Genomic DNA, 18,413 nt, shown 5'->3' with positions numbered 1-18,413 from the left:
TCATGCATGAAGGACTGAAACACAGATGGAGCATTAGAGAGTCCGAATGGCATCACAAGGTATTCAAAATGGCCTTCGGGCGTATTAAACGCAGTTTTCCATTCGTCACCCTGCTTAATACGAACAAGATTATATGCCCCTCGAAGGTCAATCTTAGTAAACCAACTAGCCCCTTAATCCTAGCAAACAGATCAGAAAGCAAAGGCAAAGGGTATTGGAATTTGACCGTGATCTTATTCAAGAGGCGATAATCAATACAGGGTCTCAAGGAGCCATCCTTCTTGGCAACAAAAAAAAAAACCTGCTCCCAATGGTGAAGAAGATGGCCGAATATGCCCCTTCTCCAAAGACTCCTTAACATAGCTCCGCATGGCGGTATGTTCTGGCACAGACAGGTTGAAAAGTCGGCCCTTAGGGAACTTACAGCCTGGAATCAAGTCAATAGCACAATCACAGTCCCTATGCGGTGGAAGGGAACTGGACTTGGGCTCATTGAATACATCCTGGAAATATGACAAAAACTCAGGGATTTCAGAAGAGGGGGAGGAGGTAATTGACATCAAAGGAACGTCACCCTGAACCCCCTGACAACCCCAACTAGTCACAGACATAGATTTCCAATCTAATACCGGATTATGCACCTGTAACCATGGGAAACCCAGCACAATAGCATCATGCAAATTATGCAACACCAGAAAACGACAATCTTCCTGATGGGCTGGCGCCATGCACATGGTCAGCTGTGTCCAAAACTGAGGTTTATTTTTAGCCAACGGTGTAGAATCAATGCCCCTCAAAGGAATAGGACTCTGCAAAGGCTGCAAGGGGAAACCACAACGTCTGGCAAATTCTAAGTCTATTAAGTTTAGAGCGGCGCCTGAATCCACAAATGCCATGACAGAAAATGACGATAATGAGCAGATCAGGGTCACAGATAACAGAAATTTAGGTTGTACAGTACTGATGGTAACGGAACTAGCGATTCTCTTGGTACGCTTGGGGCAATCAGAAATAACATGAGCAGAATCGCCGCAGTAAAAACACAACCTATTCTGACGTCTGAATCCTTGTCGTTCAGCTCTAGACACAATCCTATCACACTGCATAGGCTCAGGACTCCGCTCGGAAGACAATGCCATAGTGTGCACAACTCTGCGCTCGCTCAAGCGCCGATCAATCTGAATGGCCAGAGACATAGAATCACTCAGACCAGCAGGCGTGGGGAACCCCACCATAACATCTTTAACGGATTCAGAAAGACCCTTTCTGAAAATTGCCGCCAAGGCATCCTCATTCCATTTAGTCAGCACAGACCATTTTCTAAATTTCTGGCAATATGATTCTGCCGCTTCTTGACCCTGACACAGGGCCAACAAGGTCTTCTCAGCATGATCCACTGAATTAGGTTCATCATACAATAACCCAAGCGCCTGGAAAAAGGTGTCTACATTAAGCAAAGCCGGATTCCCAGGTTCCAGGGCAAATGCCCAATCCTGGGGGTCACCACGCAGCAGAGATATAACAATTTTAACCTGCTGGATGGGATCTCCAGAGGAATGGGGTTTCAGAGCAAAAAACAGTTTACAGTTATTTTTAAAGCTCAAAAATTTGGACCTGTCCCCAAGAAACAAATCAGGAGTTGGAATTCTAGGCTCTAAAACCGGAGTCTGAACGATATAATCGGAAATACCCTGTACTCTAGCAGCAAGTTGATCCACACGAGAAGCCAATCCCTGAACATCCATGCCAGCGCCAAACTCCTGAGCCACCCAGAGGTAAAGAGGGATAAAAAACCACAACAGACTACAGAAAAAAAAATGGCAGCACTTTCCTTCCCTTCTTCTGAGATGCGGTTAACTCATTGTTTGCCAGTTGTACTGTTATGATCTGGTGGCCCAAGAGCAGCATGAGACGTACTCTGGAGAAGGTGGTACCTGTACTGACCGCAGACCCTGAACTTAACACCGCAACTAGAAGTAGCCGTGGAATGTACCTTTCACTCCCTAGACATCTCGACACAGCCGGAGGACTAATTACCCCTAGAGATAGAAAAGGGAAAACTATCTTGTCTCAGAGAAAATCCCCAAAGGATAGACAGCCCCCACAAATATTGACTGTGAGAGGAGAGGGAAAAAACATACACAGACTGAAATCAGAATTTAGCAAAGGATTCCACTTCTAGCTAAATAGAAAGGATAGGACAGAGTACTATGCGGTCAGTATTAAAACACTAGAAAATATCCACCACAGAAAATACAAAATCTCCACATCAAACTAAAGATATGGAGGGTATATCTGCATCTCCAGAGATACCAGCTTGGCTAAACAAATCCTTATACAGACCAAGCTGGACAAGACAAAAACATGGAAAAGAACTGAACAATAAGGCCCACAGCATGTGGACAGCAAAAATCAAGGCCAGAACTTATCTTTGTTGAAATGAACAGCAAAGCAGGAGAGACCAGGCAGGGATGTGAATCCTCCAGGAACAATGGACAACTGGCACTGGCTAAAGGGTCAAGCAAGACTAAATAGCCCAGTCAGAATTGCAAAAAGTGAACACACCTGATGAATGCTGCGATCCAGAGACAGCAGCGCTACCACTTATAACCACCGGAGGGAGCCCAAGAGAAGAATTCACAACAGACATCATGGCAGGTCCTTCTCGCTGACCATCTTTGCCACCGGAACCTGCCGCTTGCATGGAGCGGTCACGGAGCGTCGCGAGGAGCGGGAAAGGCGGCGGATGGTGAGTATATAATGATTTTTTTTTATTATTATTATTTTTAACAGATGTGTTTACTATTGAGGCTGCATAGGCAGCCTCAATAGTAAAAACTTGGTCACACAAGGTTAATAGCGGCGGTAACGGAGTGAGTTACCCAAGGCATAACGCGGTCCATTTCTGCTGGCATTAACCCTGTGTGAGCGGTGACTGCGGGGAGTATGGAGTGGGCGCCGGGCACTGACTGCAGGGAGTAGGGAGGGACTAATCGGACTGTGGCCGTCGCTGATTGGTGGCAGCAGCCATGACCGGCAGCTGGCGAGACCAATCAGCGACTTGGATTCCATGACAGACAGAGGTCGCGACCAATGAATATCTGTGACGTGACAGACAGAAAGACAGACGGAAGTGACCCTTAGACAATTATATAGTAGATTGTCTCATTTACTACGTACATAATATACTTGCAAAAAATGTATGAGGTTGGGCATTGTCTCATATACTACACTGCTCAACCCCACTGGTTTTTGCAAGTGTATTACATGGTCAAGTTATTGAAGGTGTCTATGTGTGTCTCTGGTTCTTACTGAGGAGGAAAGCTTTAAAGGTGATGTTTAAAAAGGACCTGTCACTTGCTCAAAAAATGGAGTTAAATACCTTGTAAAAATCCCTGAGCTTCCTTAATTCATTTTGTGTTGTGTCGCTTAATTGCAGAGATATTCATATTTGTTTCTTTTATGTGAAATCTCTGGATTGCAGTCAAACTGGGTGTTTCTTAACAGCCTTCTAAGTGTTTCTGTCTCAGGGGCTGCTGAGCTTTGATTGGCAGCATCTGGGAGGGAAGGGTAAAAGCACCCCTAACCACCTTTGAGAAGACTCTCAAGAAACACTCAGTTGAACTACAAGCAGAGATTTCACATACTGTACTCCAGAAGAAACAAATATGAAAATATCTCTGCAATGGAGTGACGCAGAACAAAATAGGAAATAGTTGGTGGAATCAGGGGAGCTCAGGGATTTTTGCACGGAATTAAATTCAGTGTTTTGTAGCAAGTGACAAATCTTTAGATTCTAGACCTCTAGTCCCTGATACAGTGAATCTGGCTAAGTGTGCTATATAACCAGGCTGAGCTGTCCGCTTGGTTGCTCAGCCTGGGGAGAGACAAGCCAAATCTTTCTGAGAGGAAGCTGCTCAGAACACATGCTACAAACTGCAAATATTAACTGATTGCTTTTTACAACTATTGTTCTGTCTGGACAGGGATTGATTTCTGTTTAGTCAGTGCCTAGAGAAGACTATGGATTTTATTTTCTGTGATATGTAATGTGCAATAATGCTAACAAAGCGGTTAGTTTAAATGAATTAGTGCATCCTGAGTTCTCATTATGTGCCACAAGCAGGCTCTACCTTATACCCCAGACGAAGATAATCTCAAAAAAGTGGTTTGTCACAATACACAGAGACGTACAAAGAACTCCAGTGTTTGCCTTGTACTGTGAATACTTGTGTAAACGTAAGGTGGTCTCATGGATGGCGCATACGAAGGAGTTATAAATTGAAAAGTGATCTGCCATATTAAGGAGTTGAGAGCATAGTTTGTGTGAAATTGCTCGCCTGATGACTGTTTCTATTGCTGGCATGCAGTGTACATTCACAGTGTTTTTGAACCACTGGGATAAGTAGGAAATTTGAAAGTAATTACCACACATCAGATTTGAGAGTTTGGGGCTGTCAGGAAGGCCAAAACTGACTTTGACGGGAAGGAGTTAAATGAGAAAAGATACTGTACCGGGTCTGCCTACAACAGAGAGGAGCAAGAATCTTGTACTCTCCTACTGAATAGAAGCACTTAGGCTATGTGCACACGATGCGGATTTACTGCCGAAGTGTTTTTTTCTGCGCAAAAACGCTGCAGATCCGCAAACTGATTTACAGTACAATGTAAATCAATAGGAAAAAAAAGCTGTGCTAATGGTGCAGAAAATTCCGCATGAAAAACACTGCGGATCAAAAGTAGTAGCATGTCACTTCTTTGGTGCGGATCTGCAGCGTTTCTGCACCCTTCCATTATAGAAATCTGCAGGGGTAAAAACCGCATGAAATCTGCACAAAATCCACAACCAAAACGCACAAGCTCCGCAAAAAAAAACGCGTCAAATCTGCACCTGCGTTTTCTGCCAGGAGATGCGGATTTTGTGCAGAAAATTCTGCACCCCAATCCGCAACGTGTGCACAGAGCCTTATCCCTCATATTAAACTGTGCAGGTTTCTTTCTGCAGTGCAGAGGTTAAACTATTCAGCTTAGAGTCTCTGTAGCTTCTTACTGCACAGCTGAGATCCTACAAGCATCAGCCAATACCGTCTCCTATATATTCTTGCCTCTGGCAATCTGTATTGCTAGTGTTAAGTCTTGCACTGTCTTGTGAAGGTGTTGAGTATTTTGTGTTCGGTAGAGGCAGTTGGAGAGTTGTTCTGTGACTGTTGCTAGGTGTTTCAGATGTGTGCAATCTGCAATCTGTTTAGTTTCTTACCTATTGTACCCAGTGTTCCCCTCTGTTATCTGTGAGTGCATATTTGTATGATTGCTATATTCATTTATCCCTGTATGTCCTTCCTTGTTTGTCTGGTTTGTGTACATACAAACACTATTCCACCCGACTTTCCTGGGAGGGGACAGATAAGGGCGGATTCAGGAGTACAGCAAGGTACGTGGCCTCAGCATTTTCATCAGAAGTAATTCGGTGTTAGGGATAGTCAGGGCGCTTCGAGCTTTAGGGACAGGGTAGGAGCCCTGGGTTGTCAGACAGCAGATACTGAATTATGAATGCAAGTCATTACTCAGCACTCAGTGGCAGCAGGATGCTAACAGACAGATGTTGTGGTGAAAGTGGGACAGATATAGGATGCCTAAAATGAAAATGATGATGGTAACAGCTGCCTAACACGGTGTAGAGACTCGACTCTTAATTTGAAATGGATGCCTAAGGTGGACTTTTTCAGTCTTTAAAGTGGGACCCTTGTCTTTGGTCCTTTTGAAGCTTGGCAGTAATTGATAGTGCCGCCTGAACAGCCTCAGTCATAACCCTATTACTGTGTTAGGGACATCAGCCAACTTTGCCACTTTATCACTAGTCACAATTACCCATGTCTGCTCCACTGTACAATTTTCCCTAAGATTATCGCCATGAGTATGGAATAGTAACTAAACATCCTCCAAGGGAACTTCTCACAATGATCCAGGAATAATTTGATGATGAACAATGTTTTTTTCAGCATGATGGAACACCATGTCACAAGGCAAAAGTAATAATTAAGTTGTTTAGTGACTAGTGATGAGCGAACGTGCTCGAATAACGAAGCATGCTTGGATAACACTTTATCCGAGCCCGTTCGGTCATCACTATTAGTGACCAAAGCAATGAAGTTTTGGGTCCATGGCCAGGAACAAGGATCGCTTGTTTGTTAGGTTATCCCTGCATTTGATGCAGTTGTCGAACAGCAGACATGTAAAGTAGACGTGGGAAATGTTATTTATTAACTATTTTGTGTGACATAACGCTCTGATTTAGGGGCATAAAAAAGTTGTGAAATTTTCAACATTTTTACCAAGTTTACATTTTTTTCACAAACAAGAAATTTTGAAGAACTGTTACCACCATCATCAAGTACAATATATCACGAAAAAACATTCTCAGAATCAGTGGGAAGCGTTCCAGAGTTATAACCACATAAAGTGACAGTGGTCAGATTTCAAAATTAAGGCCTGGTCATTAACCTACAAAGTGGCTTGGTCCTTAAGGGGTTAAGCTGACTGTAAAGTCTTGCCTATATCTAGGACACCTCAATCATAATGCAGCATATACGCATACTCTGCATTTTTTTTCTTCTCTGCACACCTGTCTTATTTGCCTATGATTTTCTCTTGTTTTGTAGAAAATAATAGCAGTCACCTATATGTACACTGCATTCTAACTTACGTAAGACTGTTATTTTCTGTCTTTTTCTACAGAAAACATGGAAGATGAAGACAAGGCTTCCTTTGGAATGAAACATGTGGAAAATAAACTTCCCCAGAATTTCACAATCCCTAAGATAAGGCGACATGTTGACAAATGTTAGTATTGTGGACTTTTCATGTAATAGTGTTGTAAATCTTTCAGGTCTTCATGGCTGCTAAATCTATAAAGAATGTCATAGTATATTAATACTATTTATTCCAGCTATCTCTATGGGATCAGTATCTTTGTAGTTGGTAATCACTAAGATACATAGGTCTTCCTAGGAGGTATAGATTATGTGTGTGCTGACAGTATGAACGGATAAGACCGTGGTGTGCTATGAAGCATTTACATAGATCACTTTGGTCTCCTACACATGCGGGGTGACATGCCAAGTCGTTCCATTTAGAAAATATATAGCTATGGCAGTATTTTATGGGTATTTCTTATGTATATTGTAGATGAAATTACTCGTATTTTCTAGTACTGTAATTTACTGATAATAATGATCGTTTTTTTACCATGTTACTGTGGTTTCCTAAGTTTAAAAAAAATAACTAAAAGTACATTCCTAACTCATGTCTGTTAAGTTGTTAAAGGGAACCTGTCTCCAGAAAAAAACGCTATTAACTCAAATATGGGGTTAATCTTCAGGTTAACAGCGTTGTTAACGTGCCCGGTGCCCACATTTAGCTGAACACTGCCAGGAGAAAATTAACTTTATCCTTCCCCCGGTATCGTTCAGATTTCAGTCACGAAGGCTCTGATTCACTTACCGAGCGAGAGCTGTAACCACGCCCCCCACTCTGCCTGACAGCCAGACCCAATCCAGAGCCAGTATCAGACAAGGTTGGGGGTGCGGTTACAGCCGCCGTTGTTACTCAGCGGTGACTGACCCAGTGCCGCCCCGTGACTGAATCTGGAACGATACCTGGGGGGGCATAAAGTTAATTTACTGCCGGCAGTGTTTGGTTAAGTTCCGACATCGGGCAGGTTAATAACCCTATTAGCCTGCAGATTAACCCTATATCTGCAGATTAATAGCGTTTTTCCAGTGACAGGTTCCCTTTAATAGTTTTTCTTCACATTTTTATTTTCAGGTTGTTTGCTTCGATGTTCGCCAAACAGGAGGGAATTTGGTGAAATCCTGGACACCTTACACAATGGAAGACTTAATTTGTTCTCAGACCTGAAATCTTCTTGGAAATTTTCAGATATTAAACTTGTCCTCAATAATTGTTTAACTGAAAAGTTTTTTGAAAAGAGGTAAGCAGTTCCGAAAAACAATCATAAGGGTTACATCTGCTGCTCTTAGATATCCTAGTCAAAAGCTTAAGAAAAATTCATAGTGTTGGCCACTCAAAAAAATTTTCAAGGCTTTATTTCAAAACTTAGAATTAAAATTTATGGTGGTAGATAAGATGACGCACAAACGCGTTTCAGGCATGAACTGCCCTTGATCACTGAGTATAGCAAACAAACAAGTGCTGGCCAATCATGAAACGGCAAAAACGACACAGGTGTGCAATAAGTAATTTCTGCCGTTTCATGATTGGTCAGCACTTGTTTGTTTGCTATACTCAGTGATCAAGGGCAGTTCATTCCTGAAACGCGTGAGAGCGTTATTTTATCTACCTCCGGGAATTTTAATTCTAAGTTTTGAAATAAAGCTTTGAAGATGTTATTCAATTGCCAACACTCGAAATTTGTCTTCATATTTTACTGTGGGTCAGCGGTTCTCCTTATAGCAGCAATGCCATATTGTGAATATTGTCCTAATATTGAACAACATGTTGAGGCTTTAAAAATTTTTTTCTTATTATCAAAATGGTACGGGAGGCATAAAAGCTTTAAAGGAAATGTTCTTCAGTTTTCCTCTGCTGGGATCTACTGTATTTGTGGTATTAGTGAAGAATTTGCCGGTGAAACTAAAACTGGAAATATAGCTTTGTAAATGTACACTTTGATGGATACCAATATCTGATAGAACATTTATTAATGGATTTCTTAGAAAAATTCTAAATTTCTTCAGTTGAGATTGTTGCTTTCTAGTTATAGCTTTCCAAGGGGTAAGGTTTCTCCTTCCAGAAAGGGATATGTCATGCCTGACATACCAAGGTGAGGAGACTTTTAAGCCTAGCAATGCTCCTCTGGGAAATTCAGTATGAAAATTGTCTCTTCAGGGAGGAAGAGGACTGCCACCTATTGGTTTCCTGGCTTTTATCCAGTCATATGCCAAAGCTTGTTAAAGGGTCGATATTGACTTTTAGGATTGCTGCTTCCAATAAGTGGCACTAAAGTCCTAGTCCTCTTCCTTTCTGAAGAGACAATTTGTATAGTTATAGCTTTGCAAGCTTTTTCCAAAATGGCATAGCTCTCATGCTCTTAACTGAAAGCCTACATGTCTTATGCCTATATGGAGTTTAACAGAAGAGTTGAAGCAGTGAGAATGCAAACGGTCCCTCCTTAAGTATATCCTACTTACGTATGACCCCAAGTTATGAAGGTCGAATGTAAAAAAATCACGCGCCATATCTCTGGCCTCTTAATCGTAGTTCAGGTTTTCTGACCTTGTTGCGCCCTCATCACAACCTTATGACGCGTAGTGAGCTCCGGCCTGGACTTAACCGGAAGTCCTGGCCTATAATGAAGAAGCCGGAGATGCAGCACGTCTTGATGATGGAAAGGTTAGTATTGGTTAAAAAACCCTGATACCTCTCTAGCTCCCTTGCTACTCACCGTTTGGTCCTTTTTTTCACTGTTGTGCGCTGCATCTCCAAAACTTCCAACCATGTTCAGGCCCGGAGGTCACAGCGCCTCATAAGGTCATGATGTCTATAGTGAAGAGGCTGCGACAATGGAAAGTGGGTAGCGTGCAGCAGAGCTGTGAATTTAATGAGTATAAGCTGTTTTTTTTTCCTGGTGCTGTTCCAACTTATATACATAATTGAGTTACGTACAAACCTACATAGAAGATCCCATTAAAAATAAATTCTATTAGATACTAGCTGTTTCCAGCCAGCTAACGCTCGGCACGCTCAGGAACCTCGTGTGGTAATGCGTGGGGACAGAGCTTCGTGTGGTAATGTGGGGGGACGGAGCTTCGTGTGGTAATGTGGGGGGACGGAGCATCGTGTGGTAATGTGGGGGAACCGAGCCTCGTGTGGTAATGTGTGTGGATGGAGCCTCGTGTGGTAATGTGTGTGGACGGAGCCTCGTGTGGTAATGTGGGGGGACGGAGCCTCATGTGGTAATGTGGGGGGATGGAGCTTCGTGTGGTAATGTGGGGGAACGGAGCCTCGTGTGGTAATGTGTGTGGACGGAGCCTCGTGTGGTAATGTGTGTGGACGGAGCCTCGTGTGGTAATGTGTGTGGACGGAGCCTCGTGTGGTAATGTGGGGGGACGGAGCCTCATGTGGTAATGTGGGGGGATGGAGCTTCGTGTGGTAATACGGAGCCTCGTATGGTAATATGTGGGGACGGAGCCTCATGTGGTAATGTGGGGGGATGGAGCTTCGTGTGGTAATGTGGGGGGACGGAGCCTCGTGTTGTAATGTGTGGGGAGGAAAGCCTCGTGTGGTAATGTGTGGGGACGGAGCCTCGTGTGGTAATGTGGGGGGGCGGAATTATGCGTTGTAATGTGGTGGGGGGCGGGATTATGTATGGTAATGTGGGGGCGGGATTATCTGTGGTAATGTGTTGGGGGGTGGGATAGTGTGGTGATGTGGGGGGTGGGATTATGTGTGGTGGGGGTGCCGGATTATATGTGGTGGGGGGGTGGGATTATGTGTGGAAAAGGGGTGGGGGGCGGGGTGATGTGTGGTGATGTGTTGGGGGCGGGATTATGTGTGGTAATGTGTTGGGGGGCGGGATTCTGTGTGGCAATGTGGTGGTGGGCAGGATTCTGTGTGGTGGGTGTTAGGGGTCGAGATCCCGCCTCTGCACAGGGGGAATCTCGAGCCATCTCTGCTGCGGTCTCCCATCCTTCTCCAGCCGCAGTGGAGCCTGCGCAGCGGAGACGTCGGTCCCAGCGTCTTGCTCAGTCTGATTCTGTCCAAAGGGTTACTGCTGCTTTTCCAGCTTCTGCCATTAAAGCCAGTACTGGGCAGCGGCGAGCAGACGCTTCTGGGACTAAGTCCTGCTTTTCTCGTTCTGAGCATGCCCAGAGTAAGATCTCTCAGTGGAGATCGAGGGTCACATGTTCAGATACTGCAGCTAAATCCATTGGTCCTCCAGGAAGGTCCTGAAGGTGCTCAGGCTCTGTAGCAGCCTCTCATTGGTTCTTCTAGGAAGGTCCTGTTCTTGCTGCAGCTATTTAAGGTTCTCATGACCGCACGCCCATGCGCTAGTATTGAATCAGTTTTTGTGCATGCGCCAGTGTGGTCACTTTTATGTGTGTGTTCAGGGACTCGGCTGAAATAAGCCCCTAGAATGCCGGCACCTCCGGCGAGGAGATTGTGTGTGTGTGTGTGTGGATCTAGGGCCCTGGCTGAAATAAGCCCCTAGAATACCGGCTTCTCCGGTGAGGAGATTGTATGTGTGTGTGACCACAGACTGCCTTCAGCTCGGCAGTTAGCTGTGAACTCCTGTGGGGTTAACAGGGCACAGCATCTTGTTTCCGTGCGACTCTGTGAAGTAAGAGGTCGCTTAAACCGCCATATAGTGCCGTCATTTGCTCGCAGCAGATTCCTCCTGCACGGTGGACCCCGGGCTGCGAACGCACCAATAATAACATCTATATTTACTCGGTGCGTTCCGCTAGCCCTAACAGTGGGGGGGTGGGATTATGTGTGGTAATGGGGTGGGGGGGGCGGGATTATGTGTGGTGATGTGTTGGGGTAGGATTATGTGTGGTGATGTGTTGGGGGAGCGGGATTATGTGTGGTGATGTGTTGGGGGCAGGATTATGTGTGGTGATGTGGGGGGCGGGATTATGTGTAGTAATTTGGTGGGGGGGGCGGGATTGTGTGTGGTAATGTGGTGGGGGGGCGGGATTGTGTGGTAATGTGGGGGGGCGGGATTGTGTGGTAATGTGGGGGGCGGGATTGTGTGTGGCAATGTGGGGGCGGGATTATGTGTGGTAATGGGGTGGGGGGACGGGATTATGTGTGGTGATGTGTTGGGGGCGGGATTATGTGTGGTAATGTGGTGGGGAGGCGGGATTATGTGTGGTAATGTGATGGGGGCGAGATTATGTGTGGTAATGTGGTGGGCGGGATTATTTGTGGTAATGGGGTGGGGGGCGGGATTATGTGTGGTGATGTGTTGGGGGGCGGGGTTATGTGTGGTGATGTGTTGGGGGGCGGGGTTGTGTGTGGTGATGTGTTGGGGGCCGGGATTATGTGTGGTAATGTGGTGAGGGGCGGGATTGTGTGTGGTAATGTGGTGGGGGGGCGGGATTGTGTGGTAATATGGTGGGCGGGATTGTGTGTGGTAATGTGGTGGGGCGGGATTGTGAGTGGTAATGGGGTGGGGGCAGGATGATGTGGGGTGATGTGGTGGGGGTGGAGCTACTGTGCAGGGGGCGGGATTAGCGAGTAATCACGATGCCTCTTATATATATAGATACATTAAAAACCCGACAAAAAACACAAATAGCACAAATAATCAATAGGAAGATAACACCACTAATATGGAGCAACTAGCACAATATCAGATGTATAAGTGTCCCAATAAAATACCAGGCTGATTACCATGTGGCTAATAAACCCTTAACAATAAGCCCTACCCAAAAAATACCTGCCTAGGCTCAAAGGTTGGCACCCCCGCTTCTCAATGGCTGACCCTGGAACACCCTAGGACGCCCTAAATCAAAAGCCAAGTATATGTGGATTAAGACTACTAGAACCTGTAGTACTTAGGTTAGGCAGATAAGGCTAAACTGAAAATTGAACTTGATCAATATGATGCTGTAGTCACTGCCTTGACTTCGTTTCTTCATATCACTGTTCCTAAGGAGGCCGATATAGATGTCAGCATAATAAATTCACAAGCCCTGCGAGCTTTCAAGTGTTCTACCAGTACAGAACTTATTTAGACACTGAGGCTATTTCACATGCATAACTTTTTTATTTTTCTTCAACGTACTTGTGCTTTTTGTGGGATTTTTTTAGGGAGTTAGTATTCCAGCTAGTAAAATCTTTTCTCTTTCTTGTGACATGAAATAAACGTCAGAGAAAGGAGAAATGATGTTCCCCAAGTTCCCTCCTGTGGAGAAACGGGGTCAGTGGGTGCTCTCGTCCGCTGGCCCGGCTGTCTTTAGCAAGACTGCATGGACCACGGTTCATACCATTGAACGCCTGCTCTATCTCCCCGTGGGCAATACACTACACAGACAACACAGGGTTAAGGTAAAACAGTGTGGTAATACTTTCTTGAACCACAACACACAATAGCAAACAGAACAATCCCACCATGGCTGGAATTGTTTGGTTACATGTGCGCATATAAAAGGTCACTGCGTCTCCATGTATTTCCAGTATGACACGATGTCAGAGCTCCCAGGGTCACATGGGCGCATATAAAAGATCACTGTTTCTCCATGTATTTCCAGTATGACATGATGTCAGAGCTCCCAGGGTCGCTACTCCATCTGTGGATGAACGCACAGAGAAGGGGTAACGACAAGCATAGGGAGATGACCAAGAACTGTCCATAGAGTCCATACAAGGTCCAAAGCCAGTTGACATGAGAGTCACCACCTGGCTTATCTGACCATCTCCATGGAACCAGGCGACCAGCGGGTCCCAACCCTGGCTTTCTCCAAACATATCCATGGTTCAGAGATGGTCACTGCATCAGATCTGTGTCCTTCCAACCGGAGCCGAAAACCCCTAGGTTGTATCCTATAGAATCCTAGATCAGTGTCCCTCGTGATGGTGCCATGATGAATTGGCTGCAGTCCTTTCTCTTGTCTGTTGGGTGGTTTGCAGAATGTCTGGCTTGTAGCTCTGTGTTACTTCCTTCTCCCAGGATGTGATCTCTTGAGTCTTTTTATACCCAAGGCTTGTAAGCTATTTTTAGAATTACCCAGGGTCTTTCAGTCCAGCATCAAGATAAGGTAAACAATGGTGATGGGATTTAAGGTACCTTCACACTGAGCAACTTTACAACGAGAACGACAACGATCCGTGACGTTGCAGCGTCCTGGATAGCGATCTCGTTGTGTTTGACACGCAGCAGCGATCTGGATCCCGCTGTGATATCGCTGGTCGGAGCTAGAAGTCCAGACCTCTATTTCGTCGCTGATCACCCGCTGTCATCGCTGGATCGGTGTGTGTGACACCGATCCAGCGATGTGTTCACTTGTAACCAGGGTAAACATCGGGTTACTAAGCGCAGGGCCGCGCTTAGTAACCGATATTTGCCCTGGTTACCATTGTAAAAGTAAAAAAAAACACTACATACTCACCTTCTGAAGTCTATCACGTCCCCCGGCGTCCACGCCCTGCTGCAGAGAGCTTTCCCTGCACTGTGTCAGCGCCAGCCGTAAAGCAGAGCACAGCGGTGACGTCACCGCTGTTACTGCCGGCGCCGCTGACACATTCAGTGCAGGGAAAGCTCTCTGCAGCAGCGCGTGGACGCCGGGGGATGTGACAGACTTCAGAAGGTGAGTATGTAGTGTTTTTTTTTCACTTTTACAATGGTAACCAGGGTAAATATCGGGTTACTAAGCGCGGCCTGTTATGAACTGGTGGCCTAGGAGCAGCATGGACGAGCTCTGGAGTAGGTGGCCTCTATACTGACCGCAGACCCTGAACTTAACACATCAACTAGAAGTAGCCGTGGGATGTTCCTGTCACTCCTTAGACACCTCGTCACGGCCGAAGGACTAATTACACCTAAAGAAAGAAACAGGAATACTATCTTGCCTCAGAGAAAATTCCCAAAGGAAAGGCAGCCCCCACAAATATTGACTGTGAGAGGAGAGGGAAATTACAAACGCAGACTGAAAACAGAATTTAGCAAAGGAGGCCACGCTACCTAGAAAGAAAAGACAGGAAAGAGTACTGTGCGGTCAGTATAAAAAATACTACAAAATCCACCACAGAGAATACAAAAATCTCCACACCTAACTAAAGGCATGGGGGGTAACTCTGTGACTCCAGAGCTTCCAACTTGGCTGAGTAAATCTTAACACAGACAAAGCTGGACAAGAAAAAACATAGCAATTCACAGAACTATTAAGTCCACAGCATGTGGACTGCAAAAACAGAGCCAGGACTTATCTTTGATGATTTGGACAATCCAGAAGGAGAAATCAAGCAGAGATGTGGATCCCTAGAAAACAATGGACAACTGGCCCTCACTAAAGGAAGGAGCCAGACTAAATAGCCACGTCCAAAGTGGAAGCAGCTGATGACTGTTGTGAAGGACAAACAGCAGCACTACCACTTATAACCACCGGAGGGAGCGTAAGAGCAGAACCCACAACAGAATTCACAACAACGGCCCTGCACTTAGTAACCCGATGTTTACCCTGGTTACCCGGGTGCTGCAGGGGGACTTCGGCATCGTTGAAGACAGTTTCAACGATGCCGAAGTCTTTCCCCTGATCGTTGGTCGCTGTAGAGAGCTGTCTGTGTGACAGCTCCCCAGCGACCACACAACGACTTACCAACGATCACGATCGCTGGTCGTTATCGTTGGTAAGTAGTTTAGTGTGACGGTACCTTAAGTAGCACTATTAGCATATAAGCACACATCAATAAACAAAGCTTAACACACTCAATGTACAGTCACTATTACAGACTTAAGGTACCTTCACACTAAGCGATTTTGCCGCGAGAATGACGACGATCCGTGACGTTGCAGCGTCCTGGATAGCGATCTCGTTGTGCTCGACACGCAGTAGCGATCTGGATGCCGCTGTGATATCGTTGGTCGGAGCTAGAAGTCCAGAACTTTATTTCGTCGCTGATCACCCGCTGTCATCGCTGGATCGGTGTGTGTGACGTCACCGCTGTGCTCTGCTTTACGGCCGGCCGGCGCTGACACATTCAGTGCAGGTTAGCCGCCGGCGGGGGACGTGACAGACATCAGAGGGTGAGTATGTAGTGTTTTTTTTTTTTTACTTTTACAATGGTAACCAGGGTAAATATCGGGTTGCTAAGCGCGGCCCTGCGCTTAGTAACCCGATGTTTACCCTGGTTACCCGGGTGCTGCAGGGGGACTTCGGCATCGTTGAAGACAGTTTCAATGATGCCGAAGTCGTTCCCCTGATCGTTGGTCGCTGGAGAGAGCTGTCTGTGTGACAGCTCCCCAGCGACCACACAACGACTTACCAACGATCGCATCGCTGGTTGTGATCGTTGGTAAGTCGTTTAGTGTAACGGTACCTTTACACAGTATGTTAGATAGTATATCAGTTGGCAAGTCTGTTTTCTTGACCCACCAGACATAAACACTTAGATTCACAAGCCAATATACAGATAAAAGCCAGTTCTTTTGGATTTGCAAAAACATGGTTGTCTGGGAAATTAAGATACAATCTGGTTTCTTCACACCTCCCTTGGTATGTCCACCATGCACCAGGCTTTTCTGCTCCGTCCCAAGGCCCTCCTGTCATGTCGGACGCTGTTCAGACCAGGTCGTTCGACAGACAGCGGTAATTCCGCTTTTGACCACTATTTGCTCATTGGCGTCGGCTAGATTTCATCTAGCTGTTCCGGGGTTAATTCACCTGATCCTCGGATTGGAAGCTGGGCCATGCCCATTGCCTTTAAATAGTTCTCCTGATCATTGGGCGTCGCCGATTATAGCTTCTGTCTTGTGCGTTGTTATCTCGGTCTGGAGTGGAGAGCTGGTTGTTGGAGATTCGTTGCTGGTGGTGTATTTTCCTTAGTCTTATTTACTCCTTCCTATATTTGTATTTATTTTGCCCTGCACATTTATAGTGTATTCCTGAGTGACTGCGGCGTGGTGTATATTTTCCTTTATCCTTGTCTGTGCTAACTGTGGGTATTGGTGTATTACCTCTTCACTGGGTGGTGGGCGGAGGTTTCAGCCTAGGGTTGAAACAGGAGACGGTGAGGTTTGAGGCCTGGACATGCACACCATCAGTGTAAACTCCAGGTAGAGGGTCAGTCAGGATCTCCCTAGTCTGAGGGAAATTGCAGAAGCCCGGGTTATTAGCTCTCGCTCACCTAGTCTCCCCGTGACATTATAATCGGCCCAACAAAAAAAAAAAAAAGGGGGTGTCTTTTTTTTTTTTTCTTTTGTCATGGATCCCATGACTTCCATAACCAGCCAGTTGGAGGCGCTGTCCCTACAGGTCACTGAGTTGAGGGGGACAGTTCAGCAACAGGGACTAGCAGTATCTAATGTGCAAGCTGGAGCGACAGGAAGAGTTGCTGAGCCTAAATTCCCTTTGCCTGAAAAATTTGCTGGGGAACGCAGTAAATTTGTTTCTTTTCGTGAAGCTTGCAAACTATATTTCTGCATGCGCCCGATCTCCTCGGGTAATGAGGCTCAGCGTGTGGGCCTGGTGTTGTCATTGTTAAGCGGGAATCCCCAAGCATGGGCGTTTTCTTTGCCATCTGATTCTGCTGCATTTGACTCTATGGAGAGTTTTTTTCCTCTCTTGGAAGAATCTACGATGAACCTGACAGAATGGCTCTAGCAGAATCTATATCACTATTCGCCAGGGGGAGCGAGTTGCAGAGGATTACTGTTCTGAATTTCGTCGCTGGGCGATCGATAAACAATGGAATGATCCAGCATTGCGGAGTCAGTTTATTCATGGGGTTTCTGGAAGGGTTAAAAAAGCCCTTCTGATGTACGAGACTCCTGCTTCTCTAGATTCCGCTATGAGTCTGGTTGTCCGCATTGATCGCCGTTTGCGTCCGGGGGAGCATGAGACACCGCCTATGGGAGAGGGTTTAGGTTCACGTGAGGTTGCTGCAGGTGAGCCCACGGAGCCTATGCAAATCGCAGGGGTGTCACATGTGAAGCGTCGAGTCCCTGAGCTCAGGAAGCAGGGAGCCTGTTTTTACTGTGGTAAAACTGGTCATTTTATTAACATCTGTCCTCTGCTGTCTAAGAAAAACGCAACGGCGGAAAACTTCTAAGCTCAGAGGGTGTGGAGGAGACCAATCTGAGCTTATGTATATCCTCCATGGTGGTTTCTCAATGCATGCTCCCTGCTAAGGTTATCGCTGGCAGTTAGCTGCCAATTACTGTTTTTGTGGATAGTGATTCAGCCACTTCCCTTAGTGGGTTCAGCCACTTTTCCCTAGTGGTTCAGCCTAATTCCCTTAACCTTCTGGCTATTACAGAAACCTGGATCCAGGACTCAGACACCACCGCCGCTGCCGCTCTCTCGTTTGGTGGGCTGAAATTTTCACATACCACCAGACCTGAGAACAGACAGGGTGGAGGTGTTGGTTTGCTCCTCTCATCACAATGTGCTTTCCAGGTCATCCCCCCCCGGTTCCCTCACTCACATTTCCTTCCTTTGAAGTCCACGCCGTTAGACTCTTTAAGCCCTTCTCTGTTGTGAACTCTGTTTTCGGGCTCCCTCTTGTGGTCACTGGTGGTATTGTGTGACTTTTGCTTTGGGCTCCCCCTGGTGGCTTTGTTTGTTATCCTGCTGGTCTCTGGCTATCAGCTGGTTCGTTATCCTCTGGGAGGTTCCTATATAGCTCTGTTTTACTTCCACTTGTGGCCGGCTGTCGATGTAATCAGTGCT

The 18,413-nt window shown here is 46.0% G+C and overlaps 1 protein-coding gene across 1 annotated transcript in view; it reads left to right on the top strand.

The window, feature by feature from the left end:
* Positions 1-18,413, top strand: part of TEX15 (testis expressed 15, meiosis and synapsis associated) — a 247,059-nt gene that overhangs the window by 80,200 nt on the left and 148,446 nt on the right. The window contains exons 2-3 of the mRNA XM_077274002.1: positions 6,736-6,840; positions 7,825-7,990. Coding sequence (XP_077130117.1) covers positions 6,736-6,840; positions 7,825-7,990 — 271 coding nt within the window. The remainder of the gene's footprint in view (positions 1-6,735; positions 6,841-7,824; positions 7,991-18,413) is intronic.

This window comes from Ranitomeya variabilis, chromosome 1 (assembly GCF_051348905.1).
Source record: "Ranitomeya variabilis isolate aRanVar5 chromosome 1, aRanVar5.hap1, whole genome shotgun sequence".
Classification (NCBI taxonomy): Eukaryota; Metazoa; Chordata; class Amphibia; order Anura; family Dendrobatidae; genus Ranitomeya; species Ranitomeya variabilis.
This window is presented reverse-complemented; position numbering and strand designations above follow the sequence as displayed.